The sequence below is a fragment of the Canis lupus genome, chromosome 30, assembly GCF_048164855.1.
Source record: "Canis lupus baileyi chromosome 30, mCanLup2.hap1, whole genome shotgun sequence".
Classification (NCBI taxonomy): domain Eukaryota; kingdom Metazoa; phylum Chordata; class Mammalia; order Carnivora; family Canidae; genus Canis; species Canis lupus.
This window is the reverse complement of record NC_132867.1, coordinates 34,717,842-34,738,633: the sequence shown is the minus strand read 5'-3', so window position 1 is coordinate 34,738,633 and position 20,792 is coordinate 34,717,842. Positions and strand designations below refer to the sequence as shown.

At 39.2% G+C, this 20,792-nt stretch overlaps 1 protein-coding gene across 3 annotated transcripts in view; it reads right to left on the bottom strand.

The window, feature by feature from the left end:
* MORC3 (MORC family CW-type zinc finger 3) overlaps window positions 1-19,003 on the bottom strand; it is a 40,151-nt gene extending 21,148 nt beyond the window's left edge. The window contains exons 1-8 of one of the 3 annotated variants that reach the window (XM_072806907.1): window positions 18,848-19,003; window positions 10,571-10,643; window positions 8,274-8,406; window positions 7,162-7,376; window positions 6,455-6,602; window positions 4,623-4,770; window positions 2,362-2,490; window positions 2,027-2,146 (exon numbers count right to left, since the gene is read on the bottom strand). In XM_072806907.1, coding sequence (XP_072663008.1) covers window positions 2,027-2,146; window positions 2,362-2,490; window positions 4,623-4,770; window positions 6,455-6,602; window positions 7,162-7,376; window positions 8,274-8,406; window positions 10,571-10,643; window positions 18,848-18,886 — 1,005 coding nt within the window. In that variant the 5' untranslated portion in view covers window positions 18,887-19,003. Of the gene's footprint in view, window positions 1-2,026; window positions 2,147-2,361; window positions 2,491-4,622; window positions 4,771-6,454; window positions 6,604-7,161; window positions 7,377-8,273; window positions 8,407-10,570; window positions 10,644-17,996; window positions 18,238-18,847 lie in introns of those variants that run through there. The other 2 variants (XM_072806909.1, XM_072806908.1) reach the window with 2 other exon arrangements.
* Window positions 19,004-20,792: the final 1,789 nt, after the last annotated feature.

The following is a 20,792-nucleotide window of genomic DNA, read 5'->3' as shown; positions in this document are numbered from 1 at the left end:
AATCACCACTTTCTCCAAGAAGTTTTTTCTGATGCTTCCAACTTGTAGTATATAACTCCTCTCCAGACAGAGTTCTGGATCTTACCATCTTTTTATTCTGAGCATTAAGCATGGCAAATCATACCAGTTACCTGACACTAATTATTTAGTAACTGTTTACTGAAGCCACAGAATGCAAATACTATGCCCAGTCCATCACGTGGTAAAGAAATACAGTAAGAGTTGGCTCCAAAAGCCTATCTTTCACAAAGTTAACCTTAACCAGAAATTATATACACCACAAATTTAAGTGGTTGGAAAAATGGGCTGTGTATCCTAAGTCAGATTCATAAATGATAAAGGAAAAAAATAATTTACATTCTGTTGCAGATATACTGTTATTTTGAATCCCTAAGCACTTGAGAAACAAAGCTTATCACCAAAAATGCAATTCCATTTATCAGTGACATTGAGTAACTTTTTTATTTTTACTTAAAGATTTTATTTATTTATTCATGAGAGACAGGGGGGTGGGGGCAGGCAGAGACACAGGCAGAGGGAGAAGCAGGCTCCATGCAGGGAGCCTGATATGGGACTCGATCCCGGGTCTCCAGGATCACGCCCTGGGCTGAAGGCGGTGCTAAACCGCTGAGCCATCCAGGCTGCCCGACATTGAATAACTTTAATTACAGAATATTTCTGATGCACATTACTAGTCTAATTATAAATTAAATTAGCATTTTAAATAAGTTATTGACACCTCATATCATAGTTGCCAGATTCTATATTTAGCTTTTGACTAAAATTAGTGGTTACCAGGAGGAGCCCAACAAAGTTCGCTTATTCTTGCAAAAATGCTATATTCTGGGCTCGTGTCATGTAAAATATATAACAGAGTTACAACTCCTATTGAGTAACATTCAAGAAAAACACACACTATTATACTGTGTAGAGCTTGTATCATTCTATAACGAATTTAGAATGAAAAAAAGATAAACAGAAAAGAAAAAAGAAAACCATAAACCTGGAAAACAAAATATGCCTAGACTTCAATAAAACTTTTAACAAACTTGATTTGCAGAACTTACCACTGAATTCTTAACACATACACCCCTAAAAAGCCGTTCTGCGAAAACATGTATAGGATGAACAGACTAGTATAGTGCACAATGATCATCATCCTGACTTGAATTCTACAATAGTGCAAGAAGTTTAGGAGGAAGGCTCTAATAATATATTTTGGAATTAATTCCAGAGAAGTAAATTACCTATATGATCCTGTTTTTCTGGCTACTGAGTCAGGACTAATAAAACTAGCCAATTTCATCCCAGAAATAATCAGGGATCCATATTCAAATGCAATCAAAAGAAATGCCTGGGTGGCTCAGTGGTTGAGTGTCTGCCTTCAGCTCAGATCGTGATCCCGAGGTCCTGAGATCAAGTCCTGCATAGGGTCCTCGGCAGGGAGCCTGCTTCTCCCTCTGCCTATGTCTCTGCCTCTGTGTCTCTCTCATGAATAAATAAAATATTTAAAACAAAACAAAAATGCAGTCAAAAGATCTGCATCTGGATCTAAGATACATACTCATTGTAGGTCTAGGGCAAGTTAACTTCTTAGCCCCAATTTCACCCTCTGTAAAACAAAAACAAAATATTCTGTCCCTCTCATAGGATTATTTGGATCAAATGGGAAATATAAAAGCACTCTAAGTTCAAGTGCCATTACCAACATTATTAAACACACTGACATTTATTTATTTATTTTTAAAGGTTTTATTTATTTATCCATGAGAGATAGAGAGAGAGAGAGAGAGAGGCAGAGACATAGGCAGAGGGAGAAGCAGGCTCCATGCAGGGAGCCTGACATGGGACTCGATCCCGGGTCAGGCCCTGGGCTGAAGGTGGCGCTAAACTGCCGAGCCACCCGGGGTGTGCCCCACACTGACATTTAAAAGTTATTAAGCAAAGCATATTATTTTACATTTGACACAATAACATGGTATTTTAACTTTTATAAGATACAAACATTTTCAGATATAAAACTTACCCTTAACTGACATCCAACTTTTTCATAAGCTTTGATGAGTCTATTCCGGTGATACATCATTATCCCATAATGGTCTTTATTTCTGCAGTTGAATCCAAAAGTAATTCTCACAGTTTTAGTCTTAAATGTTAAGGAAAATTCTGAACACTCCCCACAAACCACTCCCCACAAACCAATCTTTCCAAGTCGTTTCTTAATGAACCCAAAAGTGTATAAAAAAGGGCCAAGTTGGAGAGGATTTAGACTCCGTATCAGGATAAAAGGAGAAAGGGGAAGAGGAATCGCTTTATTAATGTATCTTTATACAGATTCATAAAAAGGAAAATAAAGGATACTAAAAATTTGGGTCGATAAACATCACGTTCGATGTAGGCAAGACTCTTTGAAACCAGCTGTGTCTTCACTTTCTGTCCACGTAAGATGATCTGCATTCTCGGCTTTAGGTATAATATACTGCAGTAAGCCTGCCAAGACACATAATAGTATCTGTCCTTCCCAAATAATTACCTACAAATTTGTTCAGCATTACTGATATGTGTATTTAAAAAGAAACTTAACTACTTTGCTTTGATAAAGAACCCATGAACTCTTCAACAATATAGACTATATATAAAACTGTTATTAGTTAATATTTGATTGCTTTTTATTTTTTAGAATTTTATTTATTTGAACGAGAGAGAGAGATACTAGGAACAAGTGAGTGCGCATGAGTAGAGGGAGAGGCTGAAAGGGAAGCAGATCCCCCATTGAGCAGAAAGCCCAACCTGAGGCTCCATCCCAGCAGCCTGAGATCATGACCCAAGCCAAAGGCAGACGCTTAACCAACTGAAACACACCCAGGTTCCCTGACTGCTTTTCTTTAAAAATAAACTTGATATACTATAGCCAGTAAAATGGTTTGCAGAAAACAATCCATTGACCTATATAGATGTTATGTTAAATTATAAATAAAACTTTTTTATTTATTTTTTTTTAAATAAAACTTTTTTAAAAGTTACAAGACAGCATATGTGGTATGATCTCATTTTAATTTTTTAAAAATATACATATATACAAAAAAGGACTATATTTTCTGACTCTTCTGTCAAATACATATATTGCTATTGCAGTTTAAAAGTAATGATAAATTTTATTTAGGCAAAAATAACAAGCAAAATCCAATACAGACAAAAGGGTCTATTACATGTCTGACAAGGTAAATATTAACAATATACCAACACTTAAGCCAAGTAGACGAGTTCAGTATTTCTTAAAAATTGAACTGTAACAATCAGTACTAATCTTAAATGTGTTTTCAATTCTGAAAGTACGAAAGTTTAGATACTGGAGTGCCAGGGTGGCTCAATCATTTAAGCAGCCAACTCTTGATTTCGGCTCAAGTCATCATCTCAGGGTCCTGGGAGTGAGGCAAGCTTAGGAGTCTGCTTGGGATTCTCTCTTTCCCTCTACCCCTCCCTCCACGTGTATATGCACTCTCTCTTAAATAAATAAGTCTTTAAAAAAAAAAAAAAAAAAGGAAAGAAGGTTTAGACACTTTACAATCTTGACTGAAATCTGCATCCTAAAACATGTTAAAATATATCATTCTTTGCCTGCCTCCAAGCTTTGTCTCTAAGGAAATAAACTGAATAACACAAAGCCAGATCAAAGTTTCAATACAGAACTAAAATTTGAACATTTCTCTTTTTTCCCCCAACTCCTGATTTCAAAATTAGTGATATTTTGTCATTTATAAAATTTATTAATGATATTTTAAAACATTTTATACTTTTATTTATTTTATTTATTTTATTAATGATATTTTAAAACATTTTTAAAAATTTGTATACTAAATCCACACTACCTGCTCTGCCTGCCTCTGGACCTGTTTCATAACTGAGCAAGACTTTCTAAACAACTAGGACATATTTAATAACACACTGGGGTATGTAACTGCTAGGGTCTCAAAAAGTTGTAAATGTATAAACATCACATGTATCCTCAGCCTGTGGTTATTAAATCATCTTAGCACAAAAATAAAGGGAAGTTAGTGTTATATGCCTTATCATAGTGACTAAGAAACGATATTCTTAGTATCATATCAACATTTTAAACTGAGTATTAATTTCTTCCATCTCAAAAATATTCCTAAGGTCAAATATCAGAGATATTTATTATAAAACTATTAATGTGTATCATCTGTAGTCTGTACATAATTTATCGGTTTAGAATATTAACTAAGATGTGTGTCCTAGAATATTTTAAACTAAAAAAAGAAATACTCTGAATTTGGGCTTTTTGCCTGAATTAATCAATACGGCTACCACAGAGGACATACTGATTCTGGTATTCCGAATTCAAATACTCTAACCACACACTGAAAGACTTGTAAGTGCTGTTAGATTTGGTGACTTTACAATTAAAAAACTGTTTTCTAAAATAATAATAAATAAATAAACAACTGTTTTCTGAACAAATAAAGCAACCAGTCTGCTCATTGGTTCCTGAGATACTTTTACTTAGCAATTACTGACAGTATTTATAACACTAGTGGATAGCAATAATTTCCATTATTTGATTATTTCTCTCACGTCCAGAAAGAGAGCTGAATACATACCCTCAGGGAATAGTCACTCTCAGGAGCAATTTGGTCCATCCTCTCTTGCTTCTTGTACCCTTTCTTCCCTGTTGTCTCATCTAAATCTTCAGGAATTCTGATGTCATATTTATCCTTATCAAAATCAAACTCTGTTGCACTTTTGTAGCTATAAAAACAATTTTTTGAAGGAGCTAAATTTTAACTTCACAGAAATATAAGCAAATATACTTACTTATTTAACAAAACAAAACACCTACCCATAGTAGGGGTCCTGGTTGGGGGAAGAGGGGAGACAAAAGCAAGGGAAAAACAAAAGAAAAGAAATATAGGAAGATGTGGGAAAACTGTATACATTCACACACTGCTGGCAGGATGTCAGCTGGTAAAGCCACTCTGAAAAACATTCTGGCAGTTTCTTAAAAAATGAAACTGGCAACTACCACATGACCCAGCAATTACACTCCTGGGCATTTATCTTAGAAAAAAGAAGATTCTATTCCCACCAAAACCTATACACAAATGTTTACAGCTCTATTTGTAAGAACTCAAAATGGTAAAATGTGCTTTAACTGGTAAATGGTTAAACAAATGATGGCCCATCTATGCGATATACTACTACTCTGCAAGGACAAGGAAGCAAATTACTGACACACACAAGAACCTAGATCAACCTCCAGGGAAATATGATGAATGAAAAAAGCCAATCCCAAAAACTTTCACACTGTAGGATTCTATTCATATAACATTCTTGAAATGACAAAGTTACAGAAATGGAGAACGTTGTAGAGGTTGTCAGGGATTAAGGAGGGAGTGGGTGTGGATATAAAAGGCCAACACAAGGGATCATGGATGTCCTCTCTCCATGAAAATGTCCTGTCTCTTGACTCTATCAATGTTGCTATCAACACTTACATACTATAGTTTTGCAAGATGCTGCCATTGGAGGAAACTGGATAAAGGGTATATGAGATTTGTGCGTATGAATCTATAGGTATCTCAAAATAAAAAGTGCAAATTAAAAAAGAGGAGTGAGGATGGGAGGGGCATGACAGCAAAAGCAAGAAAAAAGGGAATACAGATCAGAAAAGATTTAAAGTATTTTAGGCTCACCACTCAATTTATACTTTATTCCTATCATTCTTTTATCTAGATACCTCAACATTACGCATTCATCCCAAGTTTTTTAAAAAAAATCTTATTTGCAAATGATTTTATCCTCACAATGATAAAGGACTACAATCTTGAGCAATACAGAGGTCTCATTTACAATACTTTTCTCACCACCTATTAAACTATGCTTAGCTTTAAGTAATAGACAAATATTTCTCTTCCTAACTTACACAAGCTAGAGTTTATTGGCTGAGATATTTTCTTCTCCTTTCTTTTTGAGAATAGAATAAAAAAGAGAATTGAGGGATCCCTGGGTGGCGCAGCGGTTTGGCGCCTGCCTTTGGCCCAGGGCGCGATCCTGGAGGCCCGGGATCGAATCCTATGTCGGGCTGCCGGTGCATGGAGCCTGCTTCTCCCTCTGCCTATGTCTCTGCCTCTCTCTCTCTCTATGTGTGTGACTATCATAAATAAATAAAAATAAAAAAAGAGAATTGAGCTCTATGAATACTGAATGGCAGGGCTAGGAAATTTAGTTTTAATAATATGAAATTATCTCTAATGGAAGCCAAAGCAGCTCAATAAAACACACTTGGAAAAGACAAATCATTACCTATGCCAAAAAATGAGTACCTTCCAATATATTTCTACTCTGTGTAACAATGGATAAATGTAAGAAAACCACTCCTGCACAAGCAATTTCCTTCCCAAATGCAAAACTACTCGCTGAGCTCTACATTTACCTTCTAAGGTTCCAAATGATGATCCTTGTCCCCTTCTTACCCATAATAGCATCAAGTTCTGCCAGTAATTTCTGTTCCGTAGAAAATAGAGAATGTTCCAGAATCGCTGCAAGGCTTGCTTTTGATTCTGCTAAATTTATCATCTGTCGTATATCATAAGTTAAAGACTCAGACCAAAAACATATTTTTCACAGTTACAATATGAAAACTCAAACTTAAATAACAGATAACTATTTCCTAAGTTTTAAAACTGCAATTTGATTTCAGATGAACACCAAGAAAGATGAATTATGAGCAAGTTCATTATGATTCCTAATTAATTTAATGGTTCCTAATATCTGAAATATTGTATCTGAAAGTTTTTATAAGAAACACAGAAGACATCTTTCTAAAGATACTTTGCTTTCTCATAGTCATTAGGGAAAATTTCAAGGCAGACCACATATCTCATTAGACATAATACAACTGAAATTAAGGGGAGAGCTACAGGAAACTAACATAGAAAGCAACCATCCTAATGGCAAAATGCCAAGGGAAGGGAGAAAGGGAGAAAGGCTTAGCCTCAGATATAAGAGGCAATGGGTAGGAACAAGCACTATCACGGAAACTATGATTAAAAAAACAGAATCTGGAGGAGGCTAAAGGAGGGAATGATTCAGAGTATCTTCAGAGTTTCTCCAGTTTCTATTTTTAAATCAAAAGGATATGGTGTTTGTTGAACGCCACTATTGGGACAACAACATGTTCTGCTTTTATGACTTCCAAGTAGGTCTGAGACAAGAAGCCCACACTCATGCTTTCTCCATTTTTGGTAAACACGATTGCATCTTTACCCAAACGCATAGAACCTGACTTGAAGCCATTCCCATACAATCCAACTGGGACATGACCGTTCATGGTGACTTTGTCACTGAAGCCAAAGCTAAAAATAAAAAAAAAGATTTAAAAAATAAATACACATAGTCTTCATTTCTTAAATTCACAAATTATAATATTAAGTAGAAAGACTGGGTATAAATATTAACCTCATCCTCTCTAGTTTTGTAATCATAGGCAAATCACTTTTAATCTATTTTGATGTGTTTCCCCATCTCTGAAATGAAAAATAAATCTGTATCGTAAGGTTTAAGAATTGCTAAAACAGGAGCTCGTTGCCTGGTACATCCTGCCTAAACAACTGAGATCTCATTTGGACTCCTGGGACCCCTGAGATTTCACCTCGTGAAATTTCTTCTAAATGTGAACAACTCCCTTCAAATCAGGAGCCTACTGTGGTATGATTAGATTACTAATGGCATCAACTGGAGTTTTGGGAAGCATAACAAGTATTTAAGGGACAGCAGAAAGGGCTATGCTGCCACATTTTCTCTACCCTGTACCTGTATCAGGTACCATACTTTCCTTTCCAGGCACATCTGGCTTCATGCTGACATCCTACTCTGTGACTGTAGAGCCCAAGGCTTTATGCCTATTTTATCCTGCTACTTTCCTTATCCTCTGAATCCCTTTAAAATTACTCCCCACCAAAAGTATTTTATTGGAAATACTGGTTAAAACTATGCAACACTAGAGTATTAATAACTGTTATCAGTGTGCTACAACTCTTAAAGGAATGGCGGAAATTTAGATAAGTCAGTCATGGTGGGGTGAGAATGGCAGGGATTGTCTAATAATCAAACAGCAGTAGGAAATGATGGGAAGAGAAGAGAGCACACTGTGTGTACAGCAAATCATGTTTACAAAATAAAAAGTACAGGCAATAAGTATGATACGTGAAACCCCTAAATGGGGTAAAACCAATGTTTTTATTTTTACATACCTTAGCATTTTATGTAATTTATCTGAAGTCATACCATTCCCATTATCAGTGAATGTCAAGCATATATGGTCATTTATCACCGTTTTGTCAATCCATATCTGTTTAGCATTCACATCAGGATCATAAGCATTATCTACGAAACAAAAGTTTTGAGAAATTTTGATTTCGCATTTTAAAGAGCAATTAGTTCAGTATAATCCTTAACAAGCAACGTATTTTTTAAAAATTGAAATAAAAATTGAAATGTTTAGGAACTCTACGATTTGAAAACATGAACTAAACTGTACCTTGATATATACATCATTCACTGATCATTACAAAATTAGCTCTTTCCAAAGCCCTCCATTTGTCACACTGGTTCCCACTATACTGAAAAAGTACAAACAAGAACAATCACTGTACCAAACAGATGACCAAGACAGGGAGGTAGGTCTTCTGCCCAAAGACCCAGCCTGGCTATCAAGAGACAACCTGAGAGCTGAGTTTCAACTGGCACTCCAAGTGCCACTATAACTGGCACACAGAGGGAACACAATGCGGATACTGAATAAATGAGAAAGCAGAATGTCTCCTGCAAGGCTGGATACATAGAAGGTTTACCTTCTACATAGTTCAAATTGTGGCCCTTTCCAATCTAAGCAAAGTTTCTGGTGGCTTTTACACTTCTATGAGCTCTGTACAGATCCCCATTTAACACTCTTGTTAGCTTCCTTGTTTGTCTCAGAATAGGTTAAATAGGAAGGAATACATTAAAACAATAAAAACAAAAAACCAAGGAAAAGTGAAAACAATGTCAACAGAAGCAGTAATAACATCAGCTTGTGAACTACCTAAGTTCCACCTGAGTATCCTTAACTGACTAAAAACACTTTTTTTAAGTCTTTATGACTAAACATAAGTAATGGTTCTCACACTATCCTTTCATAAGGTTGCCTAGAATTAAAAGCATCTTTTTATTTTTATTTTTTAATTTATTTATGATAGGCACACAGTGAGAGAGAGAGAGGCAGAGACACAGGCAGAGGAAGAAGCAGGCTCCATGCACCGGGAGCTTGACGTGGGATTCAATCCCGGATCTCCAGGATCGCGCCCTGGGCCAAAGGCAGGCGCTAAGCCGCTGCGCCACCCAGGGATCCCTAAAAGCATCTTTTTAATCAACTGCTTCAGGAAAAATGGTGTTTCACTTAAATCTGATAGCAACAAGAGCACCCTGGTCTCCAGCTGCCCTAATCCAGAGCCGGACAATCACCACACACGCAGGAACAATCCCAGGTCGAGTGGCTCCTCTGGGCTGTCATAAACAAACAATGGCTCTGAATGGCTGCACTGTTCTATCCATTTAACAGGTTTTTAAGAAACTAGCTGAACAGCACATGTTAGCTGGGAGACTTTGGAAAATCTAACTATGCCAAAGAAAAGGGTGCTCAAGAGTTCCTTTTCTTCTACTGTACATCTAAGATAGAACTGTTTCTTGACAAAGAATCTAAAGTATTTCTAAGAATTATGAAGAATAGTGCTCGCTTCGGCAGCACATATACTAGAATTATGAAGAATATACTTTCCTTTATTACCTGTTTCTCAAACACATGCTTAAAAAAAATTCAGGTGCCAGGGAGCCTCAGTCAGTTAAATGGCTGACTGTTGGTTCAGGTCAAGATCTCAGAATCCTGGAACTGAGCCCCACTCTGGCTCCATGTTCAGCGGGAGTCTGCTTCCTCTCTCTCTGTCCCTCTCCCTGCTCTCCTTCTCTCTTTCAAATAAATAAATATTAAAAAAACAAAATTCACATGCTTGAATTTTCCAGAGGGAAAAATATCATAACCCATAATGCAAATGTGATCACAACTTTCCTCTTCTCATGTTCACTAAAACACTATTAAAATAGAATTCTATACCTAATAATTCTATTGGAGGAAACAAAAATGTATTATCTCAAATTTAATTTAACATTAATTCCCCTACTTGCTAACATCAGAAAAACAAACCCATTGTTACGTACCTGTACTTTCCAATTTTAAAAAACATAATTTCCATTTTTGCAATAGATCAAATTCTTTTATAATCAAAATAAAAGTTTTATGAATTTTGCAAAATAATAGTACAGAGAAGGCTGAGCAGCAATTAATTTGACATCCATTTGAATAGCTGTTATACACTAGATAACCTTTACCAGTGGTATCATTCAAGATACAACTGTTTTATTAAACAGTATATTTGCATATTATTTTTCAATGAAAAGTTTTTTAAAACTTCAATTGCAAGCAATAGATTATACATGAAATGTCAGTTTTACATACCTATTAATTCAGCAACTGCACTGAACGGCCAAGTGTGACTAGTAGAATTTGTATGTAAGAACTTCGGGCAAAGCTGAAAAAAACCAATGATTCATGTAAATTGATTCAGGTCCTACTTTTGAGAAGAGAAACCAATATTATTTTCTGTCCCTATATTAAACAACACTGGGACACCTGGCTGGCTTGGTCGGTAGAGCCTGTGACTCTTGATCTCGGGGTTGTGAGCTCAAGCCCCACGGTGGGTGTGGACATTACTTAAAAATAAAATCTTAAAAGATAATAAAAATAATAAAAACAAACAACACTGAGACCAAGCATAAGATAATAGCTGCTTCAGGATATACCTAGAAGATATAACCTAGAAGATAAAATTCTTGGAAGGCTGTACTCATCAACGAAATAGTTTACTTAACCAAGATCGCTTCAAAACCCTTGTCTCTCTGGATCCATCAATCTAAAGCCATGATATATCCTAAATCAGAAAGTTACCCACCCTGCAAGGCCTACCCTCAAAATTACCGTGAGACACAACGAAGATTTTGCCAAGGGGGTGTTTTCTCCTGGTGCATCAGGCTTAATAAACTTAGCTTGGCTTATTAATCAACAGCTTTTCTAGAGGTCTCTTGGAAAATCATTATTTGATACTTTTTATATAAATTACTCCAAGCTCATTATAGTTAAACCTTGGCAGTGGAGTAATATACACCTATCAAACCTTTACATAATATCATATAAAAATTCAAATCCAATTATTTTAGGCTGATTTTATTCACAGTAATATACTATGGAAGACTATGCTAACCAACCTCATGCTATAGGAAACTCTAAATTCCTAAGTAATACAGATATTAAATGTATAAAAATGTAGAAGTGGCTTTCAAAGGCTGACACTTGAAAATTTCCATTGCAGAGGATTTCTATTTAATGGGGATTTTGTGTCTGTTTTGAACAGATTATCTTACACTTAAGGGAAAATAACAGAAGAGGCGCTTTAAGTATTTAATGTGAAGAGCTCTGGAAATGTGAGGAGATTATTAATCAAGCCAAGTGTTTGTAGTGCTACGCTGCTGCCACAAGGTGTCAGAAAGAGGTCTACTATTCCTCTGTCCACACTTGATTTTAGACAATTGCCAAGCATTCATTCACCAGCAGACTGAAGTACATGTGTGAAAAATGGAATTCTGTGGAAGAACAGTCTTAAAACTGGAGTACGGCACATATTCGTGCAATACAGAGTATAGGTAGTTCAGCCTTTCTACAGCATACATTACATTTGTGTGTTTGTTTTTAATAAAAATCAATTTCCAGGTCTTCATCTTGCACAAGAGGCCTTTTTCAAATTAATCTGAGACTCTGCCAGGGGCCAGCCATCAGGAGGCTCTATATGTCCCAGGCCTCTCCCTTTGCAAAATTATCACACTACCATTTATAGAAGAACGACATACTCCTCACATGTTACAAATTTTACAGTGGGGCATGGCTTTGGAGTGTGAAACCTCTGGCTATCAAAGAAGATACCCTTAGAGTTACCGGTCTTTGCTCTATTTTATGCACTTACATTAGGTGTGAAATCTGGAACTAGAAAAGGGGTTATTTTGAATTTTGGATGTATGGCAGAATGTGGTAGTGGGAATGTCAATTTTCACTTAATGTCCTCATCCTTTACATCAATCCCAAATTGACATGGTACACATTATCCTTGAGCAAGAGCCCCAGAAGAGCAAAGCAAAGAAAGCATCAGTAAGAAAGAACTGAATGGTAAGCAATGGCTTTTTCACTTTTCTGATTTCTCATCTCCAGAACATGTCATTCATTAGCTGGAGAGGGAAAAAAAAAAACACCCTGGAACAGACGAAGAAGTAATACACACAAACACATGCATGCGAAGCAGAGTATGTTTAACTAGTGTATGACCCTGAGCAAGAAGCTTAACCTCTGTGCCTCAAGTTCTGTCATCTATTAAAATGAGGATGATAATCCTATTAGCTTATCAGGATATTAAGAATATTAAATGAGTTAATATTTGTAAATGCTTAGAAGACCAACCAGAACATAAGAAGCATTGTATTTTTTTTTTAAGTATTCCTTAAAGGCACAACTGAGCTCATATAAAAATAAAAAATAAGGAAAATCTTTAAGGGCTTTGAATAAAGGAGGAATTAAAAACAAAAAAGATTTGAAAATGAGGATGTAATGAATGAGGGCTTAACTGGAAAACAAAGGTTTTGGTTTTAACGGTGATTCAAGAATAGAAGATTTGGAAGTAACTGCCCCTCCTCACTCCCCTTCCTCCTCAATAAAAAGTTGGGGGCAGCAGGAATCTGTCTAACAAAAGCTTGTCCGTTTTGGTCTGGATGCTTTAAAAAAAAAAAAAAGTCTAATAGGAAGTTCTACAAAAAGGGACATGCCTTTACTTGGGTTAAGTGTTTCAATTTGTATCACCTACAGAACCACTATGAAGACACAGCCTCAGCCAGGTGGCATAAGATTCCCCTAAGTCCTTATTTGGGAGAATATTTGAGTACAAAACCTAAAGTAACATTTAAGGGAACAATCAATCCACCAGGAAAAAAATGTTAGAAGACAAGATACAGTAGTAGTATTAGATATCACTCCCCATCCCCAAACATTAGGAAACACACACAATGAAATGCTCTGAAGATTACACAGATTTTTTTAAAGAATTAATATAACTTTTAGAATCAACAGTCACAAATTTTACAGTTAAATACAAAACTTTTTGGAAGCCCAAACATATAGAGAGTGTTTACCAGTGTTTCTGCCTGAAACTGCTCTGTAATGAAGGAAAAAAAAAAAACAAAACAAAACAAAAAAGGGGGAGGGGGCGAGTAGAATAAAACAAGAAGAACAAAAACAATCAGAGAAATGAGGATAATAGTAGATAAAACACTCAGTAGTTTGGAAATTGGAAAGCACAGACAGTGACAACTGATTTAATAGCCTGTAAAGAACTGAATCTGAAACCTATACAAGATGAGAAACAAAACAAGCAGCAGACCAGGAACCCCGGCAGAACTCCAGAAAGCCTTAGGAATTACACTTCTGTGCCTCTGAAGTCCAAGGTACTAGAGATTGTATGAAAACAAGATAGCTTTCAAGTCTTTAAAGAAGATTCCCCCCCAATTCCTTCTTTCACCCTACAACTACTCTAGGCAACCCCACAGAAAACTGGAGATCTGTTCTCTGGAGGAAGTGATGATAGCAGGCTCAGAGACAACGAAAACAGGTGGGTTTGAAACCGAGTCAGCAAATAGCCAGGAAAGAAACCCTCACATAAATGGCCAAATCATTTTCCACAAGGGTGTAAAGACTGTTCAATAGGAAAAAGATAGTCTTTTCGATAAGTAGTGCTGGGAAAGCTAGATAACCTTATGCAAAAGACTCAAGTTGTACCCTTACCTCACACCATATAGAGAAAAAAAGAACACCTTAAAATGGATCAAAGAGCTAACATAAAGAAAACTATAAAACTCTTAAGTACAGGTGAAAAGTTTCAGGACACTGGATTCCGCAATGATTTCTTGGATGTGACACCAAAATCACAGGAAACAAACAAAAATAAATTGTACTGCATCAAAATTTAAAACTTCTACAACACATTAAAGGATACAACTGGGGGTGCCTGACTGGCTCAGTCAGTTGACCGTCTGCCTTTGGCTCAGGTCATGATCCCAGGGTCCGAGAGGACGGAGCCAGGAGTCAGGCCCCCCTGCTCAGTGGGGAGTCGGCCTCTGCTTCTCCCTCTCTTTGCTCCTCCCCCATCCCCACCCCCACTTGTGCTCACTTTCAAATTAATCAATCAATCTTTAGAAAAAAGACAAAGGCTACAACCAACCGAATGAAAAAGCAATCTATGAAATGGGAAAAAACATCTGCAAATCAAGTATCTGATGAGAAGTTAGTATCCAGAACATATAAAGAACTCCTACACAAATCACAACAAAGACTAAAAACCTAATTAATTGGTAGGCAAAGGACACGGATATTTCTCCAAGGATTATATACAAATGGCCACTAATAAAAGAAAAGATCCTCAACATCACTAATCATTAGGGAAATACAAATCAAAAACACAATGAGATACCACCTCATACTTACTAGGATGATAACTATAAAATTAAACAGAATTGCCATTCGATCCAGCAGTTCTACTAAGAAATGAAAGGAGGATCTTGAAGAGATTTTCTGTACAGTTGTGTTCATACACCGTGTTTCACAACAGCCAAAAGGTGGAAGCCACATAAATATCCATCAATGAACAAATAAACAAAATGTGGTATATCCATACAAGGGAATAGTATTCGGCCTCAAAAAGAAAAGATCTCTTGACGTATTCTATAACTAGATGAACCATCCTGAGGACATTATGCTAAGTGAAATAAGCCCGTCACAAGAAGACAATTCATCATTACACTTATGTAAGATACATCTACAGTAGCTAAATTCACAGTATAATGGTGGTTGCTAAGGGCTGTCAGAAGGGAGAATGGAGAACTGGTTTTTTTTTTTTTTAATAGGTATACAGTTTTATTCTGGCCAAGATGGAGTTTTGGAGACTGTACAACAATGTGAATGTATTTAACACTACTGACTTATATACTTAAAAATGGTCAAGATGGTAGATTTTATGTTAAGTGTATTTTACTTTACCACAATAATAAAGAGATAAATACCAAGTCAGCAAATTGAATGTAATACTCCCATCTGAGTTTTTTTTTTTTTTAAGATTTTATTTATTTATTCATGAAACAGAGAAGCAAAAAATATAGGCAGAGGGAGAAGCAGGCTCCCTGTTGGGGAGCCCTATGCGGGACTCGATTCCCAGGATCCCTCCCAGGATCATGACCTGAGCCAAAGACCTGAGCCAGACGCTCAATCACTGAGCCACCCAGGCATCCGTCTCCAACTGAGCTTTCAGAAGAGCAAGCAGTTTGAATTATACATGCCATGGGCAAGAGACTAGATGCAGAATTCCTCTCTGGAAAACTGAAAGATTTCTAAAAGTTCCATTTGATTCTTTTACATTTGTGCCAGGTCTTTCAGGACAGCATCTTATTTTTGTTGTTCTCACTTTTTAAAAATTACTTAAATGTTTTAAAGTTTTTTTTAAAGGTTTTAAATTCCAATTAGCACACTGTGTAATATTAGTTTCAGTTGTACAATATAGTGATACAACACTTCCATACAACACGTGGTGTTCATCATAAATTTTTACATTTTTAAACCTATTTTATTTTCTAACAATTCGATTCTTTAAGCTCTTACAAATACAGACATAGGGTGCCCCCAACAAAATATAACTGATTCCTTCCTATCTTATCACTCAACACTGAAGCCCACCAAAGGAGTTCTACTTATGTATGAACACCTTCCAGTCAGCTGTGTGTCTCACTTGGAAACGTAAGCAAGTTAACCATCTCCACACATTAGAGCCCATGTAAAATTAGGAGTCAAAAACAGAGAAAAAGGAACAAAGAATGTAGAGGCAATACACTGAGCAAAAGAAAATTTCAGAAATACTTTGATCAACATACCCAGTAATAACAAATATTGGAAAGGGGGGGGAGGGGGAGAGAGTGAGAGATATTTACTATTTATTTATATATATAGTATTTTATTTTATTTTTTAAGTAGGCTCCATACCCATCCTTCAGACTGGAAACTCGGGCACAGAGAGGAAGGAATTTGCCAAGGTCACATATCCCCTTGTCAATGAGGATTTGAACTCAGGCAGGTGACAGAGCCCAAGCTCTCCGGCACTAACCTACTGTGCTGGCCAAGGGAGTCAACTCTGTAAGAGGAATATGTGGGATGGAGACACAACGAAAAGGGGAAGGATATTTCCAGAATGATGATAAAGGAAGTCCCCAAAACACAAGTGAGCCAACAAAACTGACAAAATATTGGGTGTGCTTGAGAACATCTGGAAAAGATTTTCCAGTTCTGTGAAAGTTTGGACAGAAGAGCAAATTTAAGCAATTAACTTCAGAAAAACAAAAAGCTATGCAGCAAAGAAAATGCAATCAAGTTCTGGTTGGCTCATTTGTGGATAATGGTAAGAATGATAAATCATACAGTAATTCAATGAAGAAGAGATAAAAATGCATTGGAAAGATGGGAGAAGGTGAAGAGTGGGCATCTGTCAGTTAAACCCACAACAGGACTACTGGAAAACAACAAAACGGTCCCAGCATTTTACTTCGAAATACGAAAGCAAAAATTGAAATGTTTTTATCACTCTACATTGTTCTTGGAACCCTTGCCCTCCTAAATTAAAAAAAAAAAAAAATGGCATACATTATAATGGTTCATTCCTTGTGTCTTACTGCCTTCTATAACTTTTGACAAATACAGAAAACTTATTAATTCCTAGACTTTCCTAATGAAAACATGTGAGAGCTACACCCAAACAGTGAGCATGGCTATATTCAACTGCAAATTATGGAAACTGAATGTCTATGTCGTGTAATTTTCATATGTTACAAAATGTTCTTTTGATTTTTTTTTTCCCCCAACCTTTTAAAAATCATTCTTAAGTTTATGGGCCATACAAAAACAGGTGGCAGGCTAGATTTGGCCCACGAGCTGTGGTTTGCCAAGTCCTGTCTTAAAGCAAAGAGATGGGTGGGAGATACAGTACAGAAGCTGCAGATGGGAGATTTCCATCAATGAGGTTCCAACAGCCCATGTTACCCAGGAAAGAAATATTTAGCACATAGACAGCTGCTTCACCCAGACAGCAAGCTAACAACAATGCCCATCTTTTAACACAGCTCGGACCCTTATCTTTGCTCCCTTTATCACCTATATCTTGAAGAACCCGACAGCAGCATTGGAGGGGCCAGGTGAAGGAGCAGAGAATCCAAGTGCAGAAACAGGACCAAACCAGTTTGTTCACTCCTTTTCCCTACTCCAGGACTCTGGTGTCCAGAGTGTGGCCCAATCGGACGGGGGGGGGGGGTGGGGGGAGGGGGGGCGCCTGGGCATTAAACCGAATAAAAGAGATTTTTGCCTTAGATGAGGTCAGACTTTACAATACCTGAGGCTACCTGGAAAGCATTACATCTGCCCAGACTCCCCCAAGCGTGGAAGAGAACCATCAGTATTTAAAGCCAACGGTTAAGAAAAGAATAAAGTTGTCCTCTATATTCAAACTACTAAATACTCACTCAATAAGCCAGTTATGTAACAAAGGACCTTTATTCAGTACAGCTTAGAGAAGGTTTATCGGTCAATAAAGATCTAAGAGAAAATAGAAAAAAGTGGGCAAAGGACACGAATAGATTAAAAAAAAAAAAAAAAAAAGAGTTAAATGTGAATAACTTCCAAGGAAATGCAAAAAATACGCCCTGACACATTTCACATTCATCCTACAGGAAAACGGCTAAAAGTGCAACAACACTACCAGGTGTGGAAGAAGTCACAGGGCAATGCACCATTTTTTAAAGCGACGGTATCCCCACCGGATGGTTCCATTTTTAACGATTCTCCGGCGGGGGCTCCGGGGTTAACCCCGAACCCCCGGAGGAAGACGAGGTCAGCACTTCTGCATGAACCGCCAGCAACTTGCTTAAAGGATAATCAGGTGCGAAGGCCACGCCCACGTTTTCCGAGGTGGGGTTGTAACTCCTCGAAGTGCGACGTTAAGACTCGTGCACACTAGGAAGGCGGGCGGGGGGCGGGGGGGCCTCCAAGGGCGCCCCGGGGCAGACCCCACGGGGGAGCCCGGGCCTCGCCGGAGGGCAGCGCGCGGCGCTGGGGACGCGCGGGGAAGAGCCGCCGCGCCGCGCCGCGCCGCCCGGAGGTCAAGGCCGCCCGGCGCCTCCGGCCGCGCCCCGCCGCTCGCGCTCCCCGCTCCGGGCAGCCCCGCGGGCCCGCAGGCCGGGTGGGTCGGGGCCCCCGCGGGCCGGGCGGCGGGCGGCGGGCGGCGCGGCCGCCGAGGCCTCGCCCTCGCCCTCCCACGACAGCTGCGCGGCAGCCAGGAAGGAGCCGGGAGGAGGGGCCGCGGCCCCGGCCCGCCCCGAAGCCGCGGGGGCAAAACAGAAACCGAGCGCGGAGGGCGCGGGGCGCAGCCCGGCCCTGCCCGCCGCCGAGCCGCTCCGCCGACGGCAGCGCGATGGCCGCCCCTTCCCCCGGCCCCGCCGCGGCCCCAGCCGCCGCGCCGACGAGCCGCCGCCGCCCACTCGGCCCCCCCTCGCTTGCCCGCCTGCCCGCCCTCCTGGGACACGGCCCGCTCCACCCCTCGCGGCTGCTCACCGCGCTGAGGCGGATCCCGCTGGGTGGCTGCGCCGCCATCTTGAGCGAGCTACAAAGCCAGGACCGGCCTCGGCCGCAACCCGACTGGGAGGCGGCCGGGACGACTGTGGGGCCCGCTGGGCCCGCCCACTTCCGGGGCGGGGCGCGCGGCGGCCCCGCCCCCCCACTTCCGCCTCAGGCACAGTTGTATTAGCAGGGCGGCGGCGGCGGCGGCGGCGGTGCAGGGGGGCGGGGGGGGAGCGGGGAGCGAGCGGCGCGGCTGCGGGAGGAACTGGGGAGCAGCGTTGGGCCCTGCGGGGCAAGGGCGCATGCGTGAGGCCGGCGGGCGCGAGGGGGTCACGGCGTGACCTGGACTTGACACCTGGAGGGTCCGGAGTTCCGAGCCCCGAAAGGTGTCCTCAGTGGGGGAGGGGGGGGGAGCCATCCCTTGCCCACCTGTGTCAATGTGATTTGAAACCTTGTTAACCAAGAAATTTTTAAAAAATAATAGCACTGGGGGTTATTCTGTATGTTAGTAAATTGAACACCAATAAAAAATAAATTAAAAAATAATAATAATAATAAACTTAAAAAAAAAAAAAAGAAGAAGAAACCCTGTTAACGAAAAGTGTAGATTTTGTGCATTTTGGGTTCGCGCTGGAAGTCCCCATCCTCGGTCCTGGGGAAGAGGCCTTCCGCTCATGCACACTTAGGGTCGACGTGCAGCCGGGTATTGGGCTAAGCGAGTAGGATGCAGAACCCAGTCTAGGGCTGTTTCCCACTGCAGGGAAGACAGGATGATGGAAAGGCTTTTTGTTTGTTTTTTTTAAATGCCCATTTTGGGCTTTTTGCTTTTTGTTTTTTCCTTTTATCTCTTTATTTGTCCTGATTTTTTGGGGGGAAGTTTAAGCACATGTTAGGCCTCCAACACTGGTTTTTGTTTCATTTATTTATTTATTTATTTATTTATTTATTTATTTATTTATTACTAAAAAAGCCAAACCACTTAACAGATTTCTCCCACCCACTCTCCACCTATTGCATTTTTTACTGTGATAAAACTTTTTTGATGACTTTATTTATTTATTTGACTGAGAGACTGAAAGAGCACAAGCACTGGGAGAGGGAGAGGGAGAAATAGGCTCCCCGCTGAGCAGTGAGCCTTAGGTGGGACTGGATCCCAGGGCCCTGGGATCATGACCTGAGCCAGCCAGCGGTAAGAATTCAAATAATACGGAAATATAAAACATGAAATTTACCCCCAATCTCTTCACGAGAACATATAAACAATTTGTTATACATTAATCTAGCCTATATGCTAAATTATTATTTCCAATTCAGATGGTCTCCCCACTTGCCATAATTCTGCTTAGGATTTGTCATTTTTACCATGGTGTAGAAATGATATGCATTCTGTAGAAAATGTACTTGGGGGGTGCTTGGGTGGCTCACTTGGTTAAGGGCCTGCTTTTGGCTCAGGTCATGATCTCTGAGTCCTGGGATTGATCTGAGTCCTGGGATTGAGCCCTGCATTCTGCTCCCTGCTCAGCATGGAGTCTGTTTCTTCCTCTCCCTCTGCCCCTCCCCCTGCTTGTGTGTTTTTTCTCTCTCTCTCTACTCTCTCTCAAATAAATAAATGCAATATTAAAAAGAAAAGAAAAGGAAAGAAAAGGAGAGAAGAAAGAAAGAAAGGAAGGAAGGAAAGAAAGAAAGAAAAAGAAAGAAAGAAAGAAAAGAAAAGAAAGAAAAAGAAAGAAAGAAAGAAAGAAAGAAAGAAAGAAAGAAAGAAAGAAAGAAAGAAAGAAGAAGAAAGAAAAGAAAGAAACTGTAATTGGAATTTTGAATTTTGCTCTTTGGCTTGTGTGAAAATTAATAACCGGAAACTTCACTAAAGTGGGGTTCCAGCTTCCACAGGGGAACCTCTCTCCTATGCTACCAATCCTTATCAATCCTTATCAATCACAGA